Below are 20,972 nucleotides of genomic sequence, written 5' to 3'. Positions count from 1 at the left end.
CCTCCAGTATGACAGGGATCGCTGGTTCTCCAAGCAGTGGACACTTGTCAGCGAGGAAGCGGTCACCAGCGGGTTACAGGACGGCATTGTTTTTGTCCTCAAGTGCTTGGACTTCAGCCTTGTTGTTAATGTGAAGAAAATCCCCTTCATCAAACTCTCGGAAGAGTTCATAGACCCTAAATCTCATAAATTTGTCCTCCGCTTACAGTCTGAGACTTCAGTCTAAGGGATTTTGAGGGTGGGTTGTTAGGAGATATTTTTTTTCTTCTGTATTGTGCTTTTGGGTTTAATTTCCCCAATGCTGACTGAAACTGGCAGATGATGGACCAGTAATCTTTTACCATCTGCACTTTATTTGGAAAGGGGAGGGGGGAGTTGGGATATCTTATCTAGAAAGAAATATCTTAAGAGGCGACAGGGTGACTTGGCTCAGTTAGCTCAGCCTTGGAGACAGAACAGATGTGTTTTTTTTTCTTTTCCCTCCCCTTTCCAGGCATACTGTAAATCTCACACTCTGCTTTCTCTGCACAACTGCGACGTCAGTGTTTTTGTTGGAGCTCTGCCTTACGCCCTGTGTGCGCCCGTGCTCGTGTGTCTCTGCTTTTGCTACCTGTAGCTGTTTCTGAGAGGACGTTGCTAACCTCCCCGTTACAGAAACCTGCTTGCACAGGAGCATGGCAGCCCCTGTTTGCTCAGGGAGGAGAGGCTATCAATGGGCTGCCTCTCTGAGCCACCTGACCTGGAGACTGAAGATTTTTATTCTTTTCCTCCTCTCCATGTGCCCTCTTCTGTTAGTACTTGACTTGTGCAAGCATAACAGGATGATTTTGCTCTCTGTGTCTCTGTGAAGTTGCTTATCTTGAACTGGATCTGCCCATCTTGCAGCTCATCCAATTTTTTATTTTTATTCTTTTTTTACCAGCGCTTTGTTAGTGAAACTCGTCTGCGTGACACAGCTCCGTGTTATCTCTCACCTGCTTCCCTCTCTCCTGCTTGCCTGGATCTCTGTCAGGTGGTCCCAAGGCTCCCTGTTTTTGTCCTCTTCTGCCTGGCTTTCCAAACGTGTTTCTCCAGCCGCAGTCCCCCTGGGGTCTGCCTTACTGCCGCTTCCTTTTGCACCTGCAAGGGCTGCGTATTTGCACTGGGACAGGGTGGGCAAGTAGCTGGCTCCTCCTCAGATAAATCAAAGCCTCTCCCTACATCTGACAGCCTCTTTGAGGGGAAGTGGGGGTGCAGGCAAGAATGTGCCCCTCCCTCTCCACCAGCTTCAAGTGTGTCTCGAGGAAAGATGGGCAAAAGCACTTCCCTCCTGGAGGAGAGGAGCCAGGGAAGGGCTAACCTGCTGCATGCACTTGCTTTGGAGAACTGCTGTGCTCTGGAAACACTCCAGTTTGTCCTTCCCCACCATACGCCTTCAGCTATAGCTAAGAAATACCAAACTGTGTCTGAATGTTGAAAATCTGCCTGCCTTTCCTGGCCTTTCTGTGCTGTGGGAGTTTCTCCTCAGTGTCTGGATCTGCTCCTGTGGGAGGTGTGTAGCTCCAGCAGCTTGGTTTGTAAGGCCAGCTTTGCCCATCAGTGCAGCTTTCATGTGTGGCTTTTGCCATCCAAGATGTGCGGAGTTTTGACATGTTTTCTTTTAATGGTGAGCCTGAAGTGGTTTCGGAAGTCTGATTGCTGGCACAGGGCATCCTGTGACTCTGGAGCATGCTCCAAGGCTGGCAGTGAGCTGCCTTCCATCAGGTCCCCACAGGACCCCCTCCCAGCTGTGTCATGGTGGATTTGTGTGTGTGAATGCACACAACTCTGTAGGTTCTGCCCAATCTTTTGCCATGCAAATATCTCTCTCAGGCAGGATCTGACCTGCCCTCCATACAGATGTCTTATTGCAGAGGGCCCCAGTTCAGTGGGGTATGTAAGCCAGTGCCTTTTATTACCAAGGTGCATTGTCTTCTGAGAGGGGCTGTGACAGCCCCTCCTGTCCCCTTTGGGCTCTTCCAGGCCTTCCCTGGGCTCTTCCAGCAGCTCATGGGTCTGTCTCCGTGCTCCAACCAGCACAGGATGGCCCAGCTAAGAGCAGGGAGCAGGGCTCTGCCAGTTTGGCATGGCTGGTGTGGGCTGCCTGGTGCCCACCACAAGCTGGTGTGAGGGACCACCACCTTAAACAGAGGTGCTGGGGACAGGACAGTGGGGTCCAGCTTCTTCCAGCTTCAGCAGCAATGGAGCTGCATGTCCACCTGCAGATAGTCCTCTTGAGATCAAGGGAGCAACCTGGTGAGCAGGGGTCCAAAGTGGTGATTCCCCATCCAAAGTGACACCTGCAGTCTCCCACACCTTTCTTACTAGTGCATAGTGGTCACCTGGATCCTGTCTTCTCCATGTAATGTGCCAGACATGGTTGTGAGGAAATGTATGTGATGGGCTCAGACCCCACATCCCTTAAAGGATAGGAAGTAGGTAAAGTTTTCCCTTCTCTAAACTTACTGTTTGGATTTCTTTCTAGGTCAGGCTTTCTGGTAGCTTGTGCAGGGACTCATTTATTGTCTGTGGCCTTTGCAGCATTGTCGCGATCCGCGACCTATTATATCTCCTTTTTGGAGTGTATTAAGCTTGTCAGGATCTGCTGAGAGGTCCACACGTGGGGATCGCTTCTCACAGAAGAGCAGGGGCTTTGGCCCTGACTTTTTTGAGTGAATAACTTGCTCAGTGCTTACTAATATTTCCAATAACAGCAGCCAATCCCCAATTGGAATTTACGAAATGCACGGTTTATTGTGGGGAAAACAAAACAATCACTCCTTTTGAACGTCCTGCCCCAAATTAAAACACATTAAATATACACGGGTACACCTTAGTTACACACCTTATTTACTTATTTAAGTGAGGGAAGGAGGAGGAGGAAACATGCCCGACGCTGGTCCCCTATAGGGTAGCGATTTGTGTGCAGGTAAGACAGGATTATACTATCCCCTATGAGCTGGGGTGGCCGGAATTGTCTCACCACGCGGCAGTGCAGGTAGGATGAGCTGGGTAGCAAAGCAGCTGCAGGCACTCCCAAGCGCAGGTCGCCCCCCCCCCCAGAGAGAAGCGGCGCGCGGCTCCGGGGACCGTAGGCGTGACGAGCGGCTCCGGGACCTTGGGACACGGGGGCAGGCACACGGCAGCAAGCAGCAGGAAATGGCCGCGGCACGCAGCGTCTGCGGAACAGCGCGCCGAACATGAGGAGAGAACGAGAGTGAGAGAGAGCAAAAGCATGCTGCGCTGCCTCTTTTATGGGGTTTTTCTTTTGCTCCCGATTGGCCAGTTTTGGTATTTCCGGGCTTTTCAGCCAGTCAGATAGGACCTTGTCCCGCCCCTGCTTCCAGCCATGGCTCCTCCCCCGCAGCAGCTGCCCCGCCAGAGAGGGTTCAGCGCCACGTGGAGCCGCCATTTTAAGTCGGCTTTGTCTGCTGACCCAAAAGGCATTTCATGTTCGTGTAAGGAAATACCTGGTCCTTCACACTTCACCCCGCGGCCTTTGGGGCAGCAGGCTCTATAGTCTCTGCTTGTAGGAAAACAGTCCAGTCTTTGCCCCCAAGGTGTTACTATGTTTCCCTCCTTGGAGCTCCAGCTTAAGTCGGGCTATTATGTGGCAATGTCCTCCTTGCAACATTGGATTTCCCTCGTATGGAAGTGTGTAACAAGTATCAAAGAACAAAACAAATAGCATTAGCAACAGTTAAAGGTATTGCCTGTGGGTAGTATGGGGTGTGGCAAGTCCATTTTATGTCCTCCCTTTTTGCCCAACATTGGACTAGATGGGAGGTGAAATGTATCCCATTATCAGATTGGATATTTTTTGGCTTAGGCAAATTACTGAATGTTTTTTCTAGAAATCTCAAAGTGGTTTCCCCATTTGCTTTCAGAGTGGCTTCTGCACAGGTGAAACCAGAGATTACCTCTACCATGACAATGACATATTGTTTATTCCCTGACCTGCAAAAGGGTCTAATGTAGTCACATGCCAGGTGGACCACAAGGATTTTCCTTCACGCAGATGGAGACTGCCTGCAGTTAGGGGATGTTCTCCCATGTGAATTTTACACAGCTCACATTCTGAAATTGCAGATTTGGCTTGTTCACATGTAATAGGCCATCCACGTGCTTGAGCCTCCTTGTAGAGGTCTAAGGTTCCTGAATGGCCTCTCTTTATGTGGAGCCATTCAAGCACTCTTCCCCACTCAGGAGTTCAGTCGAATTGACTGTATTTGAATTATCCCCCTTCCCCTCCCTCTGCTGTCTTTTGGACTGCTTTTTTTTTTTATCATAAAACTTTATTATTTAATTGAAAAACATGAGCAGGAGTAAACACATTATTTACACAAGGTCCCAAGTGCAGCTCAACTTGAGAACATCATACAATAAAAGGATGTGGGTCCAAAACAGAATGATGGAGGCTACCAAACAGTACAACTCCTGGTAAACACAGAACTTCAGATGAGATCAGCAACATTCATGGGCATCTCATCCACCTGGGTGGAGTAGTACTGCTCAATGTCCCGCAAGATGCGGATGTCATCGCTCTTCACAAAGTTGATCGCTACACCTTTTCGGCCGTATCTGCCTGACCGGCCAATTCTGTGTATGTAGAGTTCTCTGTTGTTGGGCAAGTCGTAGTTAATGATCAGGGACACCTGAGGCACATCCAGGCCTCTAGCCCAAACATCTGTCGAAATAAGGACTCGGCTCGCACCAGATCTGAACTCTTTCATAATGGACTCTCTCTCCTTCTGTGGCATGTCCCCATGCATCGATGAAACAGTGAAGTTGGCTTCTCTCATCTTCTCTGTGAGCCAGTCTACCTTTCTCTTGGTGTTACAGAAGATGACAGCCTGGGTGATTGTGAGTGTGTCATAGAGATCACACAAGGTGTCAAACTTCCACTCTTCCCTCTCCACAGCCACGAAAAACTGCTTGATGCCTTCGAGGGTCAACTCATCACGTTTAACCAAGATGCAAATGGGGTCTGTCATGAATTTGTTGGTCATTTCCAGAATTTCATGAGGCAAAGTGGCACTGATCAGAACCACCTGTGTAGCTGGAGGCAAGTATCTGTACACATCATAAATCTGCTCCTTAAAACCTTTACTGAGCATTTCATCTGCTTCATCCAAAACCAGCATTTTGATGGCACGAGTCCTTAAACTTCGACGACGAATCATATCAAACACGCGGCCTGGGGTGCCAGCAACAACATGCTGCCCATAATCCAGTTTCCGGATATCTTCACCCACGCTGGTCCCCCCGATGCAGGCGTGACACTGGACATTCATGTAGTCGCCCAGAGCGAGGAGACCCTGTGTTGATGCAAAGGAATGGCTTAATGAACTGAGCTCTCATGAAGCTTGTATTTGTGAAGAGATACAGGTCTCCACAACCAAACGGAGTTCCCCAGGGATGACAGCTGCTTTCAAGGTGCTGTCCTGAAACGTTCAGTTAAGAAAGTGTAAATCCTTACAGCACTAGCCAGTCTGGTCATATGCAAGAACGGTTATAATGCAGATGGGCAAAACAGCCCTTTATCAGAATTTCTTCTTCATTTCAGGAAGAGAAAGAAAAAGCAGTGCCTTGAGCTCTGCTGGGGATCACCTGAAAATCGGCCCCAGGCCTTGAGAGTACTTTAGAGATGGCAATTTAACTGTTCCTACCTTCTGAATCTGTACAGCCAGCTCCCGAGTTGGTGCCAAGATCAACGCCTGGGTCTCGCGAACCTGATTAAAACAGGTGATCACACGGGGGCAGGCACACGGCAGCAAGCAGCAGGAAATGGCCGCGGCACGCAGCGTCTGCGGAACAGCGCGCCGAACATGAGGAGAGAACGAGAGTGAGAGAGAGCAAAAGCATGCTGCGCTGCCTCTTTTATGGGGTTTTTCTTTTGCTCCCGATTGGCCAGTTTTGGTATTTCCGGGCTTTTCAGCCAGTCAGATAGGACCTTGTCCCGCCCCTGCTTCCAGCCATGGCTCCTCCCCCGCAGCAGCTGCCCCGCCAGAGAGGGTTCAGCGCCACGTGGAGCCGCCATTTTAAGTCGGCTTTGTCTGCTGACCCAGAAGGCATTTCATGTTCGTGTAAGGAAATACCTGGTCCTTCACAAGTATTTTCTTTTAAAAAAAAAAAAGAAAGATTATTCCCTCCTTAAAAAAAGGGAAGGGAGCATATAGTGTTTCACACTTGGCTGTCCTAAAGATGCATATATCTGGCTTTTTTGATGTGCATAACCAGCAAGGTGGAAAAGACTTGGGAATAGCTTGGGAGACTGTGGAGCACTTAGGCCTGTGTGAAGGCTACTGCCTGTGGCTGAATTGGCTCATTTCAGTGAAGCCAGCACAAGAACCACCTTGCCAGGGGGCAGGGTGTGCCTTGTGCATGAGAGCACCTTGTCTCAGCCACCTCTGCAAAACTTTCTTACTTTCCCAGGATTTCCTCCTCCTTTCCTTTTTCCCTCCCCCTCGAGGGGGGTTGTCTGACAGTATCTGCTCAGGAAACTCATGTCTTAATTGTGTTAAGTCCTTGAACACATGGAGAACCAGAAGGAAGCAGCATGTTCTTGCTCTTGATCTGCTTCCTCATCTGGGTGCTGTGGTTCAGCGCTGCCTTTTCTGCCTGCTGTCAGAAAGGACACTGTCAACAGGGGCCAACTCCTACCTGAAATGCTCTTCCATGTGCCGGCAGCATGAATGCTTTGCGTGACGAAGTCTGAAGGAGGGGACTTGGCCTCTCAAAGGGGCTCTGCAAGGGGTGAGGGCAGACTGAAAGGGGAATAGAGACTCCTGAGTATTCCTTGGGTTTGTTTTGGGGTTTTTAATGACATTTTATTTTCCAGGGTGTCTCTTGTTTCCCCTCTGTGTGCAGAATCAGAGGACCAATGTCATACCTACCTCAGTGGGGTGTTGTGAGGCTAAACTCTACTTGTGCTTTGAGATCCATGGATAGATCTGTGGCATCTGTGGGAATTCAGTTCATAAAAATACTGAGTGGCGAGAGCAGACCGATTTGTTTAACTCTGTTTATAGCCAGCTAATGAGTAAGAATCGAATCACAGGGAATGAAGCTCTGATCCAAAATCCTACAGTCCTTACTTCTGCAGAGCTTGCCAAGAGCTGAACTTCAAAAAGGCTTGAAGGGTTTGCCAGCCAAGCACGGGCTGTTTTCCTCTGAATGCCTCTCCTATCCTATCCTGCACTGTCTCCTTGCAAAAACTCTCCCTCTTCTCTCTCAGCGTGGATGCTTGTACCTGGCTGGGAGTTGTTGTGGGGGTATTTTTTCTAGAATTCAAGTGGTTTATAAGACAACCCTGTTTGTGGTTAAGTGGACAGTGCCCCCCTCAGAAGAGAGCCTTGCACTGGACATCCTTCACTAAAGGCTGAACCATTCCCTAGCAGGCAGTGTTGCCGAGCCAGGAGTGGAGCTGCCCCACTCCTCTCTTCCATGTTGGTGTTTTTTCTGTGACTGTTAAGTATGCTGCTTGGATACTTTGAAGGCTTTGGTTTTTTGCTCTCAAATTTTTTACAGCCAAAAGCCATGCTGAGATCTTCCAAAACCAGATGCAGCTAAGGCTTTCAGCTGTTCTGGAGCAGATGGAAATGGCTGTGGGTTTCCACGAAGGCTGGGTTTCTCTCACTCTTTAGCAATGAAAAAGATTTGGATTTGTTCCAGCTTCTAGGAGCGGTAGGGACAGATATTAGACCTTGCCACTCCTGTAACTAGGCTTGGGTGGAGGTTGTTAGCATATATATTAGCCTCCTGCTGCCATGTGGCTGCAGCCATCCTGGGGGAGGCTCTGTGGGGCTGCCCTAGGTCTCTTGACTCCTTTCCCTCTCACAGGAGCAGAGCAAGCAGCACTCCTAGAAGCGTAAGCATTTTAGCACTCCCCTCTGTAGCACACCAGTCCCTGGCCAAGCTTCTGTAGTCAGCCAGAGGGGTGGCAGGGCTGCTTGGAACTACCAGTTTTCACCCTGTGGAGGGGAGATGTTGCCACCCACCCACCCCTGTAGGCAGCAGGGGGATGCCCTGTGCACAAAAAGGTGGGGTGATGCAGCTTGCCTACACAGCAAGGTCAGCTCCTGGATCTGGGCTTGCCCTGGGTGCCTTCAAGAGCAATATCCCCTAAAGGGGGATACTGGAGGGAAAGGCAGATCTGATTTCAGTCTCTGCCAGCTTTTACTCTGACTGCTGCCTCTAAAAATTTTTCTACCAACAACTTCGGTCGTTCCACCTCCCATCCTTCCCCCCCTGTTTTTTTCCTCAAGATCCCTAGTGAGGCAGAGCAAGTATCTGCTGAGGTGGGAGGTGCTGAGGCTGGAGCTTGGGGGCTGCTCATTCTAAGGCTCAAGTTTGTGGGACATAATGAACAAATCCCAACCATCGCAGAGCCTCCACTTTTTCCTTTGAGTTGGGGATCTCCACACAAAGCCTCGGGAATTGGCTGTTGCCAAGTATGCCAAAAGCTGCGGGGAAGCACTTTTTAAAGCCTGTCCTGCCTAAGCAACTTTTAAAAGCCTTGTTTGAGATGTGCTTGTTTCCAACACTTGCTACTGAAGAAGCTGGAAGGTGTGCTGTGCTAAACGTGGAAACCTACTAAAGCAAATTTCATCTTGCTTGCCAAAACTTGTAAATCTGCCCTTTTTAAAAGGTAAAACAAAAGTCTTGCAGTCTTTTGCAAAAATGCTGAGTCTGATCTTCAGCCCCTGCTCTTCAGTTGTGCTCAGTTCTGCCCTGCTGTGTGAGAGCTGTTTACAAGGTGTGTGCAGAGATGTCTGTTTCCTCATTCAGTCTGTGTATCTGTCTGCTTTTTCCCCTTATAGGTGTGTGCATTCTACATGTCTAAAGCCTTAAGCCGGGCTTGGTGGTTCAGTGTTTAAGGAAGTTAAGAAGGAAGCACTCTTCGGATTGAGCTGTTGGGTTTTTCTTAAAAAAAAAACAACAAACACGTTCAAACTCTGAAAAAAAACTCCCTGGAATATCTGTCCTCCTAAAAGAGATGGCTTTGGGCCATAAAGTCTCCTATAGGAATAAGCATCCTCCTGTGTTCAGGCTGCTGTGTCCCACAGATGATGACCAAAAGTTCCTGACAGCTGCTCTGTGACCGGTGCGGGTTGCTTTGGGATGCTCCTGAGCCTGGTCCCTGCAGCACCAGCGCTACAGCCGGTGTTACCCACCCCTCTGCATCCCTCCCAGAGACTGTTTTTATCCCGGTAACACACGGAAGCCCTGGGGGCAGCAACCAGCCCTGCCCTTTGTGTGTGTGTGCTCTGCTGAGACAGGGAATCCTTCCCTCGGGCTGCTTCCCGGGCACCTCCCACATGGAAGCTTGTGGGGGTGCCTCCTGCCTGCGTGGGGGGTGCTGTGGCTTGCTACCTGCACAGATGTAACTGTGAAGAAATCTTACACACTTCTGTGCCTGTTTCTTTGATTCAGCATTATCGTGTCTTGGGGAAGGGGGTGGGAGCGAGTGCCCTTCCCTCGCCCTCTTTTTGATCACTGTGTAATACTCTTTTTCTACACCGTGTATAGTAAGATGGGTTTTGACAAGGTTTTCTAATTAATAGACACTAACCAGCAGTTCTTCTTTTTTTTTTTTTTTCCTCTCTCCTCTTTGCACATGTGACTGTAACTGCAATGGTACCTGGTCTTTCTGTTCTTTTCTAATTGTGAACTTAAGTAAGCAAATTTCTGGTGTCTGTGACATTAATGCACTGTGGGTCTAGCCTAGTAAGTTGTTCTGTTCCAAGCTGGGTTCTCTTAAGTTATAGCTGGATGGGGTTTTGTTGTTTTTAAACTGAAACATAAAACCGTTTTACACTTTGCATATTTTGTACAGTAAAATTCTGGAAATAAACTGAAACCAGATTTGATTGTCCCACTCCTTCCTCTTATCCTTTCAGACAAAAAAGGAAAAAGCAGCAAGCTTTTCTGGCCTTCAAGCATTCCTTAGCTGTGGCTGGGAGGGGCCCTGCAAACATGTGGTTTAACCTTTTTTGAGGCTTTTTTGTCACCTTTCTTCTAGACCTTTCTCATCTGCCCTGCCACAGTAAAATGCAAACTCATTTATCACTCCTGAAGAAAAACTGGTAGCTGACTGCTTTAAACACCTGAAATATCAAATGATGGGGAACAAATGCAGCTGGGGGGGGGTAGTAATGACTGGAGTGGGAACAGGTTTTTCTGCCTCCTGTCTTCTAGTTTGCACATGAATTATGAAGTGGCAGGATTCATAGATGAGTTCCTTATTTGGAGCTGGTGAGGAGGAGGAATGGTGTGGGGAGGAAAATCCAGTGCTCCTTGTTTGTGTGGATGAGAGTCCGTGCTCTGCTAGAACAACATGTGGGGATTTCGCCTCAGCAGCACCTGTGGGTGCGTCTCTCCTTGCCTCCCGTTTCCGTGGCCAGCCTGCCAAGAGCTTGGAAGGACTGAGCGGCCGTGCCTGAGGGAATGTGGGAGCAGCCTTCTTACTTAGATGGTCTTTGGTAACCACTCTCCAGGAAAGCACCCTGTAATGGGACTACCTGGCCTGACAGCTGCGTGCTGACCTGCACGTGTCAGTGGCTCCAAGGGCTGGAAAAGTCCACAGGATGCTGCTGGGCAGTGACACACAGGGCACAGCAGTGGGGGAGATAAGCAGCACGCACATACAAATGCCAGTGGAGAGAAACAGCCACATGGATAATTCTCTGCCTGGGGAGGGGAGGTGGATGTATTTAGGCTACAGAGCACTGTGCTGAAGCCCAGGAGGAAGCAGGAAGGGTGTGCTGGGTCCTGCCTCCTGCCCTCCCTTTGTTCTGTCTGGTTTTGATCTGTCCCTCTCATCCTGCTGGTGCTTTGGCAGTGCCCAGCCCAGGGTGGTTTGCAGTGCAGCTCATGGAGGTGGGCAGGGAGAGGAAATAGCACTGCCACCGCCTTGCAGAGCTTGTGCTGGGTGTGTAGCCATTGCTGGTCCCCTCCTGCCCCTCAGAGGAAGACCTGACTTGCCTGGCTGGAGCTGTGGGTAAAGGCACTGTGGGAGCCAGCTGCAGGAAAGTGTAAGAGGCAGGAATTTGGCACAAACACAACAGCCTCATCCTAGGCTCTTAGCCTTGAGAGTTGTGTCTTTACATACAAGTTCAACATGCTCTGCTTCATTTGTGGCTTAGTGCTGATACCAAATCAACAGCCTGCTGTGTTTGTGGTGTTTTCTCTCCTGCCATGGGTTCTGGAAGCTGATGGAAGGAACAGGCTTTGCTAGAGGGACCAGTTTCCTTGGACTTCACCCAGGGCTCAGGTATCTGAATCACAAGGGGCTGTGGTGTGTAGCTCAGCAGAAATTAGAGCTGAGGGTGCTGTTCTGGTTTGGCCAAGACTTCCACTGAAGTCGTAAGGGTCTTTGAGGTTTGCTTGATGGAGGCTCAGGTGCAACGTTGGGTCAAGTATTACTGACCCAAACCTCTGATAGAGAAGGGATGGAGGCTTTCACTGGGAAACAAAGCTTGGAGGGACCCTTTGTGCTGAACAAGAGGTAAGCACCTTTTGCCTGAGTGAAATATCAGACCAGGATCACTCCAGAGATACTTCTCCTGCAGTGCTCTTCTCAGCTGTGAGGGCATAAAATCATAGGATCACAGAAAGGTTTGGGCTGGAAGTGACTTTCAAAGATCACCTAGTTCCAACCCCCTTGCATGGGCAGGAACACCTCCCACTGGATCAGGTTGCTCCAAGTCCCATCCAGGCTGCCCTTGAACACTTCCAAGGATGGGGCATCCACAGCTTCCCTGAGCAACCCTGAAGCACATGAACTACCACTGGGGCAGAAGAGTATTTGGTGGCTGAAGTGTGGCTTAACACATAAGACCAATGACTCCAGTGGGTGGTGGGACCAGGCTTAACAGTTATGGATGGTCAGAAGACATCAGCTTTGGGGAATTCAGTGACAAGGTATGGGCCAAAGGGGCTGCATGGAGTCAGAGGATAACAAATTAGTTAAGGAAGGGATTTATCAACTTAGGCAACTGGCTTCAGAGCATTGCATGAAGCACTAGCAACACCTCACTGTACAATATTGTTAACTAAATTAATAGTTCAAGAAAATACCTGTCTATGGAGGTGGGCAGGGCTTCAAACCCCAGAACAGCATCTCCTGCTGCCCTGTTCTGGCTTTGCTGTCCCAGCCCCAGACCTGAACTCCCAGGACATACAGGGAGGGACTGAACCTGAAGGCTTCCAGGGAGCCCTAGAGCTTGGGGCAGGTGGGGTCAGTGCAAGGGGAAGGGGATCTCTCAGCAGGATGTGGTGTCTCACAACAGCATGCAGGAAGGGAAGGAGTGCTGGGAATTGGCCAAGATGAGAGCTTTGATTTATCTTTCAACACCACTCCCGAGTTTATGTTGGACTGGGAAGGTGGTGGGTTTGGGTTACAGTCCTTTCCAGCAGGGGTGTCCATTCCCTTTCCATGTGAGCATCCATGCACTGCCGGGTCAGGAGGTGCTGAGAGAAGAGAGAGCACTGAGCATAACCTGTTTGCAGATGTAGGTGGGGATGGTGTAGCAGGCTGATTGTGCATGCATAAATCACTATCTATGAACAAGCTTACCCGAGCTGCTTTGAAACGCTGGAACAAGTTTTACAGCCCTGCTGTGAGCACGTATACTGGTTTATGCTGACATGTTGCTAGTAAAACGGAGAGTACCTCAAGTGGGTAGACAGCTATTTATTTTCCTGTTTCTCCCCTTCTTTCTGTCCCCCTCCATAATGTACTTGGAAAAGGTGGTGAGGATTTTTTTCTCCCCCTGGCTTATATGGTGGGCTGTGATCATGTTGGGTTGATATTCTTCCCCCAAAATCTGAGGAGCTGAATAGGATGAATACCATCCCTTCTGTACATGACTGGGGCTTGCTGTGGTTCCATCTCAGCTACTGCAAATAGCCTGGGAATACCAAGAGCCCTCACACAGCAGCCTTGCTGCTAGCTGGCCTCCCAAAGCCCATGGGTCCTGCCTGCAGGAGGAGCAGAATGGTCGTTTGGTTGTGGGGCCATGGCCAAGATGAAGGGAACAAATCAGTCTTTGGGCTCAGCGTGGGCAGCACTAAATACAATTCAGAAGAAGGAGGGGGAAAACTTGCATGCTGTGGATGTGCATTTGGGATAGCTCAGTGCAACTGCTTTGCTTACGTACCAAAACAGGCAGCAGCAAAACCTTAAGACAGTAAGAGAAGGAGGCAGCAATGTGAAGCCAGTGGAAGAGATCGTATATGACAGGGTGTGTTTTTTTCCCTCCAGCATCCTTAGAAACATGAAGGTACAAGGATTTTAAGAACAGAGACACTACAGATTGCTCTAGGCATTTACTCTGTAAATTGAAACATTTTAAGTCTCTTCCAAACGCAAAAATCAGGCTTACAAGTGCTTAAATGTCTACAGTCTTGGTTGTCTTTTTGTTTGTTGGTTGTTGGTTGTTTTTTTTTCCTTCTTACTATTTGAAAAGGTTACATGAATGAAAAAATGCACAGAGAGAAGGAAGTTCTTAATAAAATACATTTGATTCAGCCTCTCTGGAAGTTTTAAGAGGCAGAACTTTTTAGCTCTTTGGACCTCTCTTCAGCACAAGTCAGATGCTGTGGTAATGCTTTAAAAGAGGAAAAGAGAAGGAGCTGATTATATCTGGGCTACAGATGTGAAACAGATCTGCAAACCTTTTAGCTTCTATTTTGTAAAAGCTCATTCTTGAGTACTCATAATACCAGATCCTACAGTTGATTATAAATTTGCTTTGTAAGTGGCTGGGAGAAACTGGTTTAGTAATTCAGTAACAAGACTGTGGGAAGCTGTGCAAATTCCTCCAGCGATTTCATTTTGCGGGGACTAAAACATTCTCCAAACATTTAGTTACTTTTGTCTTTCAATAGCCTCTTTCTTTGTCGCTGGCAGGAGCAGGGCTTTGACACGTTTGATTGGATTTTAAAGCAAAAAAATTAACATCAGGCAAATTTCCAGGGTGTTCTCTGGTTGAACATAATTTATTTTTACCTGCGTTATTGAGGGAGGGACCTGATTCAAGCTGGGCTTCTTCCAAATCCAAAAGCAGAGCATGAGCTCCTGTCCATGGCTATTTAAGTAATTTGCCACCCACAACTGAAGGAGGATTGAGTCAGGATAACTGCCTGCCTTCTTGGGCAGTTAGTTGATTTTCTGGCTGCTGTTGAAGTGTGGGATCACTCCTGCAGCAAACTCATTTTATTTTACCCTCTATGCTTTTTCTTGTATGTGAAGTCAGGCCATTTGCCTTCTGCTCAGGCGGTGATGTGGTGTGACCACCAGTGGCACTGGGGTGACTGACCTCTTGCCATGGTGGTAGCCAAGATGTTCCAGCCGCTCCCTGTGCAGTTGGGTCTTGGCTAAAGGGTGATGGTTTCTCATCTGGATTTTGGGGCAATGGGAAAGAGGACCCAACCCCCCCCCAAAAAAAAAAAATAATCCTAGTATTTTCACAGGGCCCAGGCTGGTGAAATGGCTTCACTTTGGGCGTGTCCCACCTGTCCCCTGCAACATGAATGCCAGTGTCAGCCTTCCCTGGTTGTCTTTTTCCTTAGGAAGGAAATGTTATCCCTCCCTGTGTTCACAAACATGGCCCATGTCATGGGGGCCACCATGGTTGGTTCCTGGCTGTGGCTCACTCCCTGGGCTGGGGAGATGCTCAGGAAGCAGCAACAGGGGAGGGCTGTGTCCTTAAGGAACCCTCGATGCCATACACTGTGGGGGTGGGTTGAGGAGGAGAGGAAGGCAGGCTAGGTAGAAATGGAGCAAGCAAGAAAACTGGGGGAGACAGTAAAGAGCAGAAGATTAATGAGTCAAGAGGGCTGAAAATAAAGTGAAAATGGTGTGTTTTCTTCTTGGTCCAAGTCATTAGGGACAATACCAGAAGTCCTTCAAGTGCTTTGCTGATGTCTTTCACCGTCCCTCATCACAGGGGCTCAGCAAGAGAAGATGCAAGGGAGGAGCTGAAAGGGGGAGCAAGGCACCGGAAGGATTTTTGCTTCCACCCCAAAAGCTGCTTGTAATCTGACTCTAGATATGGATCTTCAAGCTGCAAGGAAGCTCTGTACTTTTGGGTTTGTGTTGTTGGGGTTTTTTTTCTTCCTTCCCCTTTAAATAGTTTAGCACCTTTTAAACTTGGCAAGGAGTGTTCTGGGAGCACAGCCAAGAGGGCTGGCTCTGCTTTGGACCACTTCTATTGTCATTAGACATCTTCTTCTGCCCAGCAGGTGTAAAAGCCATCCCACTGCTGGCCTCAAGGGGTACAGACCCTTGGAGGGCTGCTTTGCCCAGATGTTGGTGCTACAAGGGAAGGGGGCAAAGACAGGGAATACTGCAGTGCAGTGAAGTGCTGCACAGTCTTGGGGCTAGGGTAGGACCCAGTTCTGCTGGCACAGTCTTGTTACCCAGGTTAATTATCCTCTTGCTGTGCTCTGCTGCTTCCAGTTTCTAGCAGGTGGCATTGTACTGCACAGCATAGACATACCTGGGATGTAAAGGTAGCCCAGAGGCAGTTTGCTTTGCCCTGAAGGGCCTTGGTGCTTGTTGTTATTTGAGCCCTTCTTGCTCTTCAGCCTCCCCAAGTCCAAGCATCAGGGTGCAAATGGCTGTTTGGGGTCTGTCCCCAAAGCTTTGCTGGGGCAGAATGGATTACAGGTGCAATCCTGGCCTGTTTTCACAGCACTGCAAGTCAGCAGCTGGGAAGTGACATGTTCGTGGCTAATTAATTATTTCCCTGGGAATAAAAGGCAAAGGTTCTTTGTTTGGCCTCAGTACTGAATCAGGCCTTTCTGAGGTATGATGTGTGAACAGACATGCAGAGGCAGCTGGTGTCCTCGGCTGTGTGTGCGTGTTGGCACCTGGCTGAGCAGCTCTGCTGTGGGATGGAAGCAGCAGAGATCTCTGGTGTCACTAAAGGGCCATTCTTCTTCTAAGGGCAGCACAGGAGACTCTAACCTCTCCTCAAAAACATCACGAAAATGGCTGACCCTGAAAATATGGAGTAATCTGTCACTTGCAGTGTGCCTCCCTTGGCCTCTTCTTGGCCTTGCCCTCTCCTTCTGGAACTGTTTCCCAGAGGGTTGACATCAGCTCGGAGCAGCTTCTGGTTCACAGAGCTTCTCCATAACTTTGGGAAGACAAGGCTTTGTGAGTGAATGGGAGAGCCTCTGCTGCCTCGTTTTCTTCATTGCTGCAATCCCTCCTCTGCCACCACACTTTCTTAACTTTTCATGTGTTTATCCCATAAGCTGAAGATGCTAAGTTCCTGTTGGTGGGCAAAGAGAACCATGGAAACAATAATGGGGGGAAGAGGGGAGAGGTGGCCCCATCAAGGGCTGCTCTGGCACCATGAAGCAGTGGCAGCCATAGGATTAGCCCTTTTTCTTACAACTCAAAGGAAGCTTTCCATAGAACACTGACACCAGCCACTGGCCTCTGTATGAGCTGAAGCACCACTACATTGCTTCCCCCCTGCTCAGAGCTCTGCTGCTTGATGCACCAGTTTGTGTATGTGCCTGAGCACTCAAGACACATCCCTAGGGCTGTTTGCAGGGTCTGCCTGCACAAGCTGTGCCTCTGAAAGCATCTGCAGAGGGGCACATCAGAACACACAGGCATCCACAGTGGGAGGGGAGGTACATGGAGAGTACTGAGGCCATTGGGATGTCTGGAGACTGTGCCAGTTGGGAAAGGCAGTAGAGCAACTTTTCATTTATTCCTCCTGTTCATAGAGGCCCATGACACGTTGTGGTGACTGATCTGGAGCTGCAGGGCCTGTGCAGGCTGTTACCTTACGCAGGGTGAAACTGTGTGTAAGTTTAACTCCTGGGAACAGCCCCAGGGTAAAGATAAACAAGTACTTTGCAGAGGTGAGTAGTGTAAGTGGTATTTGTCCATTAATCACAGACTAGGAGACTACTAAACTGCTCTTTTTGCCCATTCTCACTCCTTACCAATGTGCACCAGGGAGACCTTGCATCTTGCTTGCTCCTTCTCTGAGCCAGGGTCCCCCAGTAAACCTCTTGAGGAAAAGGCTGAAAGGGAAGTTCAGAAGGAAGGAGCTGGGCACGCCTCTGGCCAGGAGAGAGAGGTGTGTGAAGGAGAGGACCTCCAGGCTGAGTACTCTGCATTTCAAGCCTTCTGAAAGTCTCCAGCAGGTCCTCTGGGATGGGGCTGGACTGTCCACAACCCCCTGGTGACCAGCTGGATGGTCTCCCTAGACTCACTTGGTTCAAGTCTTCCAGGCAGTGCTTATCCATGGTAAAGAAGCAAGAAAGTGTATAAAAGAGAATAGCTGATATAGAGGCTTTGCTGTCCTGTCTATTCTAATAAGCTGTGCCTGAAAAGCAAGGGATGAGTGTTCAGTGTTCAATGAGGAGCTAACGTGGCCTACAGTCATATACCATAGAAGTACAGAATTCATTCATATACATAGAGATATAGAGATATCCAGCTGTGTATTGTTCATGCTGGTACATTTCACCAAGAGGATATGGCACACTTAGGAATATATCAGTACTTCAGCTTTTTTATATCAGTAGTTTCAAATTTCTATTTCAGCTAACGTAGAGAGAGAGAGAGAGTCAAAGAGACTGATCAACAGGCAGGAAAAATAAAAGTATATAAAATGTTGCTTTGCAGTTCATCTAATAATGGAAATATATAGTGTGTAAACCTTGTTTCTCATCAGGCTGATGCGCATTTGTGTAACAAACTCCAATTCTCCTGTCCCTTGCACTGGTTTTTCCCCTAACATCACTTACCTCTGACATAAGCCAGTATAAGAAAGGTCAGAACAAAGTTATTTGTCTGTAGCAAGAGAGGATGTGGGTACCCTACCTATGCTAACAAGTCTGAGCGACTGGAGAACATACTTAAAACTGTATTTATAAAGATGAAATGATCTCCAAACTCTCCGTTCATTGCACTATTGTCAAACCTAATAAGCTAAGACAATTGAAATCTGCTGGCATGGGGAAGCAGGGAGACCTAACACTGTCGCAGTGACTTGCACGTGGGTGGTGCTGCACTCGCCAGGACTGAGCTGCTGCTGACCCTTGGCTTTGGGAGTGACCCCCTTGACTGCCAACTGGTGCCCGGTGCTCCTTTCCAGTCTGCAGTCAAAAGAGGCTTCTTGCAGGCTACCATGGGACATCTGAGTCTCTTAAGCAGGGAGTAACTGTGCAACTAAACACTTGAAAGCCAAACAGCTTGAATTGTTTCGCTGCTCATTGACCAACTTTCGTTTTCCAGCATCTACTATAGTTGGATGGTTGTGTTCCCTTCCCACATCTTGGTCATAGGAAAAGCTGCTGGGTGGGCTTTGGATTAAAAATCAGCTAAAGCTGAGAGAGCTTCAGGGTGGGCCCCTATGAAAATTTCCACTGGCGGAAGTATATGGTCTGTCTCTTGTGCACCCCTTTCAATCCCACTGAAGTTCAGCTGAAAGACAAGCTAGGCCCAGCCCAGACCTGGCTGCTGATGTTTGGCACTGGCCTGGCATCTGCCCTGGTGTTTCTTTGGGGTTAAGACCAATGGTTTGGCTCAGAGCTATCATCTTCAGCCTCAAGAGTTTGGGCTCAGACCTGGATCAGCCTTTCCAGCAGTTCATGAACTCACAAGCTTTGATGTCCTGTATCAGACCACTTGCACTTACTCTATCTTTGGTCTGAGCTTTCAAGAAGAAAGAGGTTCAGACAGGGACCGTGGCATTTGGTTTTGCATTGCACTGCCAGACAAGAAAATTCTGTTGTTACATAGAATCGCCAAAAGCTTAAATAGCACCCCTGAAACCTTCCTCCCCATCCCAAAGCTTGTTTTCTGCTCCTAGCCTGTTAATGAGTAGCTACAGACTCCCACAGCAGGACTTGCAGGACGGAGTGGTCTTGGCAGAGCAGCTGCAGAGGGCGTTGTGTTTAATAAAAGGACTCAACTTCACAATGGCCTTCCCTATGTCTTGAGGCGAGGTTTAGTCTTTGGATGTTAAGTGCTGGGCCGATCAGCATGGAAAACACAAATTGGCTCCCTGTGTCCGTCTGGCAGCGAGCGGGCAGGCAGGCGGTTTTCTCCTGCCCTGGGGCACTGGGGGCAGATTCCCTGCAGATTCCTATTGTCCTTACTACGGAGGCATGATTGGCAGCGGTGCTGCTGCCCAGGGGCAGGCCTGGTGGCTCAGCACCGCTGAGAATCAGGCTGGGGGGTCCCAGCGAGGGCAGGGGCAGGGGGAGCAGGGCAGGGCGGGGAGAGGAGCAGCGGTGCTTGCTGACGCTCAAACACAGGTCTTCTGCTGGAGGGACCTGCCGCGGGGCGAGGCCTCTCAGCCCCCACAAGTCAAACTGCACAGGGTCAGGGTTAATCGTCATCGTCGTCGTCATCGTCATCGTCGTCATCATCGTCATCGTTGTCATCGTCGTCATCATCATCGTCGTCATCGTCGTCATCATCTTCAGTGTTGATCTTCCCAGAAAGCACATCTTCTATCCAGTCCTCCAGCTCCTCAGCCGTGGGCAGGTCGTCGTCGTCGCTGATCTCCATCCAGATGCTGTCAGCCTGCGGGACAGGTGACGGGGGATTAGCCACCCTCAGAGACACGGGGATGAGAGCAGGTTTGCTGCTCTTGTAGGATAAGGGTTGACCCAGAGGTGGGGTGGAGGGGGTGGTGGTGGCATTGGCTCCCTCTCTGCCACAGCCTGAGGGCAGGCTCAGCCACAGTGTCTCTCAGCCCAAGGCTGGGATTACCATTTCCCCCTGAAGTTCTTTTGCTTCTGGCAAGGGACGGTGGGACTGGCCAATGGGTTTGCACGAGTGTGTGGTACTGTCTGCCCTGGCCTAGATGTGTTCCTGCTGCCTGCTTCCCTCCTGCAGTGCCTACCCCTCTGAGCAAGAGCATGGTCCCCTTGACACATTGTCCTCATCCTGCCTGGCCAATGCTGTAGACTCCAGGTCTACGTAAAGAGAGCATAAAGAGACCTTTCCAGCTACCCCACATCAGCCCAGTTCACAGCATTTCCCTCATTCTTTACAAAGCCCTTCCAGGACCTCTTCCTCTGAGCCTTTACACCCTGTCCTCAGCACCCCTTGTCCCCTGCCTCTTTTACCATCACCTTTGCCTCGAAGTGCTGCTCTGGACTCTCCACATGTGATAGTGGTTGTTCCTCTTGGAAGTGCCTTCCCTCAGATCATCTCAACCATGCTCCAGCTAAAGAATGGTGAATAAAACTAATGTCCTGGACCACAGGTGCCTCCTGCTCTTTCGCTGCAGCTCTCTGCATTACTTCCACAAACTGGCAAGGACTAGAGCATTCAGTAAGAAGATGCTATCTAAAATGTTGTGAGAAGGTGCTGCCTAAATGGCAATTATTAGCCAGGGACAGGAAGCATGGTTTGAGATGGTCTCTGAAACCTGGGAATGAAAGGTTTTCTCCCTGCTTTGCTATATGTTCCTTGTGTAAATGCCTGGCTAAGCCCTTTTCCGTTCACTGGCTCCTGTTTCACAGAGGTGGTGTGAGGTGATCTCGTTCAGCATTTGATGTTGCAGAAACAAGTGCTTTTCCTATGTTAGAAGATAACTACTGGCTTCTGCAGCTGTGTCTCTCCTCCCTTCCACTCTGTGGTACCTAATTTTCTTTGTTCTATGGCTTGCTAAAAAGCCAGTCCTGTTTCTCCTCAGGGAAAGCTGTTTCTCCCTTACAATATTTTCCTCCTGAATCACCAGAGCTGTAATAAAAAAGAGCCAGAGAGATGCATGCAGCTTTTGCTTCATACAAATGACCACGTCCCCAGCCTCAGGATGGTTTGGGCAGCAAAAAAGGGACACCTCTAAATCAGGGGAATGGGAGTGGGCCCGTTGCACCTAGAGGAGATGCTGGGCAAATAAAGCAGCAATATTTTGTAGCGTGTCATGGCCCTAGTCCTGAGCTGCCATGTGATGGGC

At 49.2% G+C, this 20,972-nt stretch overlaps 3 protein-coding genes across 3 annotated transcripts in view; 1 reads left to right on the top strand and 2 right to left on the bottom strand.

Moving 5' to 3' along the window:
* VANGL1 (VANGL planar cell polarity protein 1) overlaps nucleotides 1–226 on the top strand; it is a 32,146-nt gene extending 31,920 nt beyond the window's left edge. The window contains exon 7 of the mRNA XM_009998218.1: nucleotides 1–226. This exon is cut by the window's left edge and continues 29 nt beyond it. Coding sequence (XP_009996520.1) covers nucleotides 1–226 — 226 coding nt within the window.
* A 4,080-nt stretch (nucleotides 227–4,306) lies between these two features.
* On the bottom strand, nucleotides 4,307–6,526 carry LOC104389287 (eukaryotic initiation factor 4A-III-like). Its single transcript, XM_009998256.1, has 3 exons — nucleotides 6,446–6,526; nucleotides 5,688–5,825; nucleotides 4,307–5,336 (listed from the first exon to the last, which is right to left on the bottom strand). The coding sequence occupies exons 1-3, from the start codon at nucleotides 6,524–6,526 to the stop codon at nucleotides 4,473–4,475; spliced, it is 1,083 nt and encodes a 360-aa protein (XP_009996558.1). The 3' UTR covers nucleotides 4,307–4,472.
* Nucleotides 6,527–18,674: 12,148 nt separating this feature from the next.
* The window catches only part of CASQ2 (calsequestrin 2 (cardiac muscle)), a 32,754-nt gene continuing 30,456 nt past the window's right edge, over nucleotides 18,675–20,972 (bottom strand). The window contains exon 11 of the mRNA XM_009998216.1: nucleotides 18,675–19,588. Coding sequence (XP_009996518.1) covers nucleotides 19,391–19,588 — 198 coding nt within the window. The 3' untranslated portion in view covers nucleotides 18,675–19,390. The remainder of the gene's footprint in view (nucleotides 19,589–20,972) is intronic.

Source organism: Chaetura pelagica, unplaced genomic scaffold (genome assembly GCF_000747805.2).
Source record: "Chaetura pelagica isolate M959 unplaced genomic scaffold, ChaPel_1.0 scaffold65, whole genome shotgun sequence".
NCBI lineage: Eukaryota > Metazoa > Chordata > Aves > Apodiformes > Apodidae > Chaetura > Chaetura pelagica.
This window is presented reverse-complemented; position numbering and strand designations above follow the sequence as displayed.